General features: G+C 44.6%; 1 protein-coding gene across 2 annotated transcripts in view; it reads left to right on the plus strand.

The window, feature by feature from the left end:
• The window catches only part of olfm1b (olfactomedin 1b), a 40,991-nt gene that overhangs the window by 28,570 nt on the left and 2,739 nt on the right, over positions 1–9,682 (plus strand). For both annotated transcript variants that reach the window (XM_037692540.1, XM_037692539.1), the window contains exon 5: positions 632–738. In XM_037692540.1, the coding sequence (XP_037548468.1) occupies positions 632–738 (107 nt within the window). The remainder of the gene's footprint in view (positions 1–631; positions 739–9,682) is intronic.

Raw genomic sequence — 9,682 nt, forward strand, 5'->3', positions numbered from 1 at the left:
TAATGAAGCAGGTTATAGAAAAGGGGAAGCAGAAACTAATCCTGTTTGAGCACAAAGCAGCAAGATATTTCACAAAAATGAGGTCTACAACAGATAAAGGATTAATGGATGAAAGAGAACAGAGAAAAGACACAACCTTTAAATGAGCAGTCATCACAAACCGACCCTAAATGAGCCTATTAGCAAGACTCACTCCATCCATCTGCTTTAATAAACTGCTTTTTTTTTTTGTGAAAACCATCTAAAAACGAGGAATAGCTGAATAAAAAGAAAATTCATGTCCTATTTTTTTTTTACTTGTGGTTTCTTTTTGGCCCAATCTCACTCTGGAGGGACACAAAAACCAGCGATAGCTTTGTCACATTTTCATTAACACCCAAATCAACACTAATTAACACTATGGTTTAACACAGAGGAACAGAAAGCCTCCCCCTGTCCTATTTTTTTCTCACTTTTTCACATTTTCAGAGTGAAAAAGGCATTAGTTGGTATAAACTGAATAAGCACCTCTTACACACACCCCCTCATCCTTCGAGCAAGATCATTTAGATTTAAATTAAAAAGCAGTGAGTCCAATCCGTCAGAGTTTTCATTTAAAAAAAAAAAACTTCCTCCACTTCTCTCTGTGCAGCGTGCGGCAAGCTGACGGGCATCAGCGATCCCATCACTATCAAGACATCTGGATCTAGGTTTGGCTCCTGGATGACTGACCCGCTGGCACCTGAAGGAGATACTCGGGTATGTGTGACAGTTCTTTTCCAGAAAGCTAACAAACCTAATGTGTCTGCTTGTTCTTATGAGAAAACTGATCAAAAAACATAGTCCCTCATTTCCCCCCTGAGGGTCATTAGGGTCTCTGTTGATCTGGACCACCTGAGACACGTTCTGGTCACATTCATGAATGTGTGAAACTCATTGGGGATTAGATTCAAACTACATTGTAAGTTATACAAAATTAAAGTTGAAATGCCACCCCTCGCACCCAACTCCATTTAAACCCAAATGACCCTCAAGATGGAGGGAAAGGAAAGTGATTTGCATGGGAGTTTAGCTCTCATATATGGAGCTAATTGCAGCAGTTTAAAATGTTAGAATTTTGCTCTTTTCAGTCTGATATAAGAAACCTCTTCAAATGAAAAGTGAGACATATTTAACAAGAGTAACACATATGGCACATTACAGTATATGCCCACCAACAAACTACCATACAGATTACAACAATCAACGGTCCAAACAAGCTTAAAACCTTGTATAACCTTTAACCTTCATTTACAACCTTGACCATAGAGCTGTCATGATGCGAATAGTATGTGTGACACTGTCGCTGGTGCAAATGTTTATCAAGTTTCAGTGGATAAGATGTTATGGGCTTTTACGTCCACCAAGATACAACATATTTGAGGACACGAGACAAAAATTGAGGGTTCAAAGAAAGATTTTATTTTTAGACTCTCCTGATCCTTTGGGTTGGTTCACCTGCTTTTGATTCTCTGTGAAGAGAAAAAAGAGAGAGTTAAATGCCCTCAATTACCCGTGTCCCAAAAAAGAACAAAACCCCAAAGTATTAACTGAAAGTTGGACCTGGTGAGTCAATTACACAGAACAAAACGGTACAGCAGGGGGCCAACCCTATACAGGGCAGTCAAACCCCCTACTTAGTACCGGACTAGAGCAAAAAACTCAAAATGCAAAATAAAGATCGAAAACAGGACTACCGATCCCACCAGGCCAAAATTGCAACGAAAAAACGAGCAAACGAATAAGTCCTAGCAGAACTACCTCATGACAGTCAGCTGCGGCCTGCAGCAACTGGAGATGTGCGCACTGCGCCAAGACGCACACCGGCAGTGGCAGAGCGAGCGGAAGTGAGTGGGAAAAAAAACGGGCTCTCTAACATGTCGAAACCCAGCCTATTTATAGGCGGACCAGCAGCGCCATCAATTAACGTAATCACTACTGATTATCAAAGATTAGAATTATCCCCTCTTCAAAATATATTAACAAAATATCATTCGTTTAAAGTCTATAAACAAAGAAATCGGAAAAAGATAGAAAAAAATAATTATAATGTGCCCAAAGCACATAACACCCCCACCCAAAGACTCTGAATGGGGAGTGATTTAATCGCTCAGAAAAAAAACCTCAACCCATTCAGAGAAAAAGAAACCTAGGACTAAAGTCGTGAGAGTGCGTTGGCCACTACGTTGTCCTTACCACGAACATATTTGACAGCAATGTTAAATGATTGAAGCCGTAGAGACCAGAGCCCCCACATGGTCCACACAATCTTCCATTTGAGGCAGTGGATAACAATCCGGCTTAGTCACCCCATTTACCTTCCTGAAGTCAGTACAGTAACGGTCCTCCCCATTGGCTTTAATGGTCAGGAGGCATGGCGAACTCCACTCACTACTGCTTGCAACAGCAAGTCCATGTTTCACCATGTACTCCACCTGCGTCTTCAAACGGCGTCGCTTGTCCGGGTTCACTCTGTAAGGGCGTTGTTTAATAGGCTTGGAATCACTAACATCAATATCATGGCTGAGCGCACGAGTCTGAGTGGGAATGTCTGCAAACAGTGACCTATACGACTATATCAAATTAATGATATCAGCCTGCTTGGAAACATCAAGGTGAGACGGTAAGAGAGGTAAGTTTTTCAACACCTCTGAATTCGGAAATTTCCCTTCCTTGACAGCTGGGGAAAAGATATCCTCTTCAGGTTCAGTACTGGACAGCTCCTCCTGTGCGTCCGCACTGTCCCATCGACTGCGTCAGCTCGCTCACTGAAGACAACGTCACCTTCAGGTTCAGCACTGGACAGCTCCTCCCGTATGTCCGCACCTGCCCCAACGACTGCATCAGCTCGCTCACTGAAAACACAGCTGACAGTTTTCTTCACAGAGGGTGCACGCTCGATATAAGGCTTCAGCATATTAATATGGCATAGGCGTGATTGTCGCCACTGATCAGGAGTAGAGATCAGATAATCTTGATCTCCGACCTTCCTCCTGATCATATAAGGGCCACTGTAGCGTGCTTGTAAGCTGGAGCCAGGAACTGGAAGTAACGCTAAAACCTTTTCACCAGGCTCAAAAATTCTCATATTTTGTCAAATAAAGACTTCATTTTAGCCTGTGCTGTCTTAAGATTCTCTTTAGCTATCTCGCACGCACGGCTTAGTTTCAGTCGAAAGTTACTGACGTAGTCCAGTAAATTTTGGTCAGTTTTTTCACACAACCACTTCTCTTTTAATAGCCTTAAAGGACTACGAACCGTGTGAGCAAAAACCAAGTCCGACGGGCTAAACCCCAAAGACTCCTGAACCACCTCCCGTATAGCAAAGAGTTGTAAATGTACACCTTCATCCCAGTCTTTTTCGAACTCCAAACAGTAGGTGCGCAGCATTGTTTTTAAAGTTTGATGAAAACACTCGAGTGCGCCCTGACTTTCTGGGTGATACGTGGTGGAGCGACAGTGCTTTATATCTAGTTGATTTAAAACCTGTGCAAATACTTTGGACATAAAGTTAGACCTTTGGTCAGTTTGCACAACCCCAGGTAAACCGAACAATGAAAAAAACTTGGTTAACGCCTTCACAACTACTGGCGTAGATATTTTACACACCGGAAAAACCTCTGGAAAACAAGAAGAGGTACACATCACTGTCACCAAGAACTTATTCCCCCCTTTTGTTTGAGGTACCGGTCCAACATAGTCAACTAATACTCGTTCAAATGGTTCAGCGACGGATGGAATGGGATACAAAGGAGCGGGTGGAATCGTCTGATTTGGCTTTCCAGATACTTGACAGAAATGACACCACTTACAGTAGTGCACGACATCGCTCTTTAAACCCGGCCAAAAGAACTGGCACAATATGTGATCATAGGTTTTTCTAATGCCCAGATGACCGGCTAATGGATTATCATGCGCTAACCGCAAAATTTCTGAATGATATGCGGCTGGAACAACAATCTGTTTAACAATACTCCACTCTTCGACAGGAGAGACATTTAAAGGCATCCATTTACGCATCAAAAGCCCATCGTTCAAGAAATAACCGTTAGAAATTGAGTCCATCTCACCAGGTACCACATCGTTAAACAAAGGTGCCAAGCTTTCATCAGATTTCTGGAGCTCCATCAGCTGCTGTCTAGACAATGACAGAGCATCGCCTCTAATATGTCCCTCTCCATATTTCCCTTTAATTGGACATGTTCAGAGTCAGCGTTGCACAAAAAAACTGTCACTAAAGTCCAAGTCATCTTTATTTTCTACTTCTTGACACCTAAGTGCAGCACGCGTAACTGCGCAAGACGTGAACACGTCTGGGAATGTACGAGCCAGCTCATCTGGGCCGGAGCACAAAATCGGAACGGGTATAACATCCGGGGTAACTAATACACAACCCCCAGCCAAGTCATTGCCCATGATCATGGAGACGCCCGCTATAGGAAAGCTAGGGCGCACCCCAACCACAGCGTCACCAGACCACAGCTCAGACTGGACCACGACTTTGTGCAGAGGAACACCAATGTCTTGCATGTCAAAGCCATGAACTGGCACATCCGAACCCATCGCAGTGTCTTCACTTAACTGTAATATGCCCTCCAAAATAAAAGACTGAGAGGCAGCGGTATCTCGCAATATTTTTACAGGAATTTTCTCACCAGAAGGAGCCACAGAAACAAACCCATCCATAATGAAAGGCCTAAAATCATTATATTCACAAGGCCTTTGTGTTGAAGGTGACTGAGTAAAGTGATTTATAGTTTTAATTAGAGCAACCGGCTTGGTGTTCTTCTTCTTTAAAACCGGGCAATTGGCCACAATGTGTCCCCTCTTCTTACACTAAAAACACATTACATTAGTCTTTAAATCCAGTGCTTGATCAGGCCTACTTTCAACGCCACTGACTGCAGCAGGTATATCAGATTCTACGTGAGAAATAGTTTTTATGCAGTCCTTGCTGTTATTTTCAGATTTGTCAAATTTATGAAAAACATGTGTGCGCTCGAAATTACTTTTGTGCGTTAACATGTACTCGTCAACGAGCACCGCAGCTTTCGACACATCTGACACTTTATTTTCATTCAAGTAGGTGGCAACTCTTTATGGCAAGCTGTTTTTAAAGTCTTCCATCAAAACGAGCTGCTTAAGTTGAGCAAAGTCATTAACATTTTTAGCAGCATACCAACGATCAAAGATAATTTCATCTCTGACAAAATCCACATAAGTTTGATTATAGCGTTTTTTTTAATGAGCGAAACTTCTGGCGATAAGCTTCAGGTACCAGTTCATACGCCCACAAAATAGTGCCTTTAACTTTGTCAAAATCAAGGCTATCCGCCACTGACAGAGACGCTTAAGCCTCCTGTGCTTTTCCACTTAGTGCACACTACAGTAACAAAGTCCACATTTCTCTAGGCCATTGAAGTGCGAGTGCCACTCTTTCAAACAACGTGAACTATTTATCAACGTCTCGCTCATTGACAGGAGGAACCAAGCAAACATTTTTACTAACATCAAAATCCTTTGATTGAGCTTGTGACAACCCAGCACCAAGCTCGAGTTCTTTCAAACACATTTCAGCCTGAATCTCTAGTTTTCGTTGTTCAAAATACAGCTCCTTCTCTCTCAAAGCAAGCCGTCCTAATTTAACTTCTAGTTCCTTTAAACAAACCGGATCATCTGGCAACCAAGCCCGTGATGGAGACCCCACAGGACTTTTTGGTAAAATTGTAGCAGGAAAAACCCCAATCTGAACTAGTGCTGCCAACAACTCAGCCTCAACTGTTCCTCTTTTAGAATGTTTGTTTACGTTAACCTTGAAATGTTTGGCTACTAACAGTAACTGATCCTTCGTGCATTTACTCAAGGCCTCCAATGTGGGCTTTTCAACAAACTCATCCAGGCTAAACTCCATGTCTTCACCCTAAAATCAAACCACACTTAATTACAACAGCCTATGCACCAACAAGCTACAACAACACCACACCCAAATGTCCTAATTAAACCACCACAACGCCAGCTGTGCCAAAATGCACAGAAAAACCAGCTTAATCACTATAAATCCAAAAACAGTCTCAGGACACGACTAGTTGCCAAAGGTAAGCCTTGTTTAACGAGCCCCCATAAATATGTTATGTCCACCAAGACACAACATATTTGAGGACATGAGACAAAAATTGAGGGTTCAAAGAAAGATTTTATTTTTAAACTCTCCTGATCCTTTGGGTTGGTTCACCTGCTTTTGATTCTCTGTGAAGAGAAAAGAGAGAGAGTTAAATGCCCTCAATTACCCGTGTCCCAAAAAAAGAACAAAACCCCAAAGTATTAACTGAAAGTTGGACCTGGTGAGTCGATTAAACAGAACAAAACGGTACAGCAGGGGGCCAGCCCTATACAGGGCCGTCGAAGCCCCTACTTAGTACCAGACTAGAGCAAAAAACTCTAAATGCAAAAGAAAGATCGAAAACAGGACTACCGATCCCACCAGGCCAAAATCGCAATGAAAAAAACGAACAAACGAATAAGTCCTAGCAGAACTACCTCATGACAGCCTGGAGACGTCAGATGCAGCCTGCAGCAACTGGAGACGTGTGCACTGCGTCAAGACGCACACCGGCGGTGGCAGAGCGAGCAAAAGCGAGTGGGGAAAAAAATGGGTTCTCTAACATGTCGAAACCCAGCCTATTCATAGGCGGACCAGCAGCGCCATCAATTAACGTAATTACTACTGATTATCAAAGATTACAATCATCCCCTCTCCAAAATATATTAACAAAAGATCATTCGTTTAAAGTCTATAAACAAAGCAATCAGAAAAAGATAGTAAAAAATAATTATAATGTGCCCGAAGCACATAACATGGGCAAGAAAAGCAAATAACTTGTGAAAACTTTGACCTATATTTGTGACGTTGAGCTTAAAGCTGGATTGTATGTGACAATCCATTTCATGATTCATATGTGTCCATGCATTTCATGTTACATTAAATTAATTTGAGCAGATCAGATGTAGGCCAGACAGAAAGCTTACGAATGCAGATGCAACAATACAAAGACTACACCATATCACTTCTGTCTTTGGACAGGTGAAGAACAAAACATCAAAAGTATATTTATCTTACAAAAACTTTTCCACATCTCAAATAACTGAGAATCTACATCAATTATTGTCAAAGTTTGTGTAATAGTTTGATTATTTTCACTGATCAGATCATCTATTAGCTGAGACACCAGTAGGCGCTTGAGAGACCAAGGTGAGGCGAGGGACCAAGGCGAGGCGAGAGACCAATGCGAGGCGTGGCACCAAGACGAAGCGAGAGACCAAGGTGAGGCATGGGACCAAGGTGAGGCGTGAGACCAAGGCAAGGCGTGAGACCAAGGCGAGGCATTGGACCAAGGCGAGGCGTGGGACCAAGGCGAGTTGAGAGACGACGGCGAGGCGTGGGACCAAGGCGAAGTGAGGGAACAAGGCAAGGTGTTGGACCGAGGCGTGAGACCAAGGCGATGCGTGGGACCAAGGCGAAGCGAGGGACCAAGGCGAGGCGTGGGACCAAGGCGAAGCGAGGGACCAAGGCAAGGCGTGAGGCCAAGGCGAGGCATGGGACCAAGGCGAGGAACCTGGAAGAGGTGAGGAGTGGACCCGAGGTGAGGGACCTGGACGAGGCGAGGCATGTGACGGGCTGTGTGTAGCGTGGGGGCTGCGTGCAGTGTGGGATCCACCTCGGGGGCTGCGTGCAGTGTGGGATTCACCTCGGGGGCTGGATCTTCTGCGACAGGATCTGGAGCAAGCATGGACGGTGGGTCTACAGAGGCAGGGTCTTCTGGTGCTGGTGTTGTCAGGTGCTAGAGCAGGGGCTGAGTCCCTGGAACCTTTATGCTGTTGACCCTTGCCGAGGTGGTGATGGTGTGGTCCAGGATTGGGCCGGGGCTCCTCCTTGGATTCAGTGCCTTCCTCGGATATTGACTCTGCAGCCAGGAAGCCAGGGACTTGTTCTGCAGCTGGGGTGTGACAGGAGGTTCAGGATCTGAACCTGGACACGGAACTGGTACTGAGGCAGAGTCATGCTCTATTTTCAAAGTTCTGAGTCCAGTAAGAAGCTGCTGATATCCAGGATGCTGGATTAAACCAGGTTGGGATAATAGAAACTTTTCGGCAAGGGCGAGTACAGTATCTAGACAGTTCGGTTTATTTTTAGCAGAAAAAGGAGGCTTTGCAGAGTTTGGTTTATTTGAGATAATTCATGGGGTTGGAGCTGAGAAGTCTTGGGGCTAGTTTTGTGATGAGCTCTATTCAGGGGCGAGGGGTCAAGATCCGCCCTCACCGAAAACCTTGGAGGTGAGGCGATGGGACCTGCCCCCATGGAGACACCGGGACCAGGTTCAGGAAGCTCAGTCTCGCCGGACTGAGCAGTAGCAGCTCGGAGCGATGGGGAAGCATCGGTCTCTGCTCTCACTGGAACCCAGGGAGGTGAGGCAACAGAATTCGTCTCCACTGCAGCACCAGGAATGTCTTCTGGAAGCTCGGCTCTACCGAGCCAAGTCGGAAACGTGGAAGGTGCCGGAACGAGCGCCATGGACCGCTTCCAGGTTCGATTTCTGCTGCTCCGGCGGCGCCGAGAAGGCTGATGGGCAAGAATGGAGCAGAGCTCGTCCTCCGGCTCTGCGTCTTCTCCTGACGTCCACCCCGAATAGCCGAACGGAGCTGAGGATGAGGAGGAACTGTAATCGTGGCTCTTTTCTTCGAGGACCAGGAGGGGAGAAAGCAGGATTTCCACCTCCTGGCAGTAACTTCTTTGTGCCGGCACGAGTTGGATCTGGAAACTGCCACACCAGAACACGATGTCCTCCATCTGCGTGGGCTCAAGAGAACAGGTAAGCGAGGTCGAGGAATTCTGTCTGCTGGTTTCTGATTTTGGTTGGTGCATACTATCAGGATTTTCAGGCTGAGCTGAACAAGAACGAACCCATGTGTAGGCAGGACGCAGAGGCCAGGACGTAAAATAATAATCACTTTAATAATCAAAAATAAATAACTGACGTGGCAGCAAAACTCACAGACAGGATCAGGTCAGAGTTATACATGGATCACAGGAGACAAACCAGGGGCTTTACCAGACGATGCACCGACAATGACTGAGACACAGACCAGAGCTTATATACACACAGACTAGATGAGACATATTACAAACACCTGGATGACACGCGGGTGGAACTGATCGGGGTAATTACTGAGAGACACTAGGGAGTATAGACACAGCGAGACTGACAGAAGGATACCATCCTTACAGGATGTCAAGGTACACTACTCCAATCTAGGCAGAAAGATGAAGTCAGTATTTCACTCTGCTGTGATTATTGATGACACATTGTGAAAAATCCCTCAAAAGATGTTTGTAATTTTTTTATTTATTTTTTTTTGGGGGGGGGGGGGGGGCATTTATTATGTCCTAAAGATCTACAACAACATTTTGAATGTTCCTTGATTTATCTTTTGTAATTTTAGAGCAAACGTAAACATGGTTGATCTCAAAACACCATCCCACACAAAGCACTATTATATTCCATCCATCCATCCATCCATCCATTATCTTTCCTGCTTCTTTACTCGTTTCTTCCTTTGTTTCTATCTATCTATCTATCTATCTATCTATCTATCTATCTATCTATCT

The sequence above is a fragment of the Nematolebias whitei genome, chromosome 18, assembly GCF_014905685.2.
Source record: "Nematolebias whitei isolate Nwh7 chromosome 18, NemWhi1, whole genome shotgun sequence".
Classification (NCBI taxonomy): Eukaryota; Metazoa; Chordata; class Actinopteri; order Cyprinodontiformes; family Rivulidae; genus Nematolebias; species Nematolebias whitei.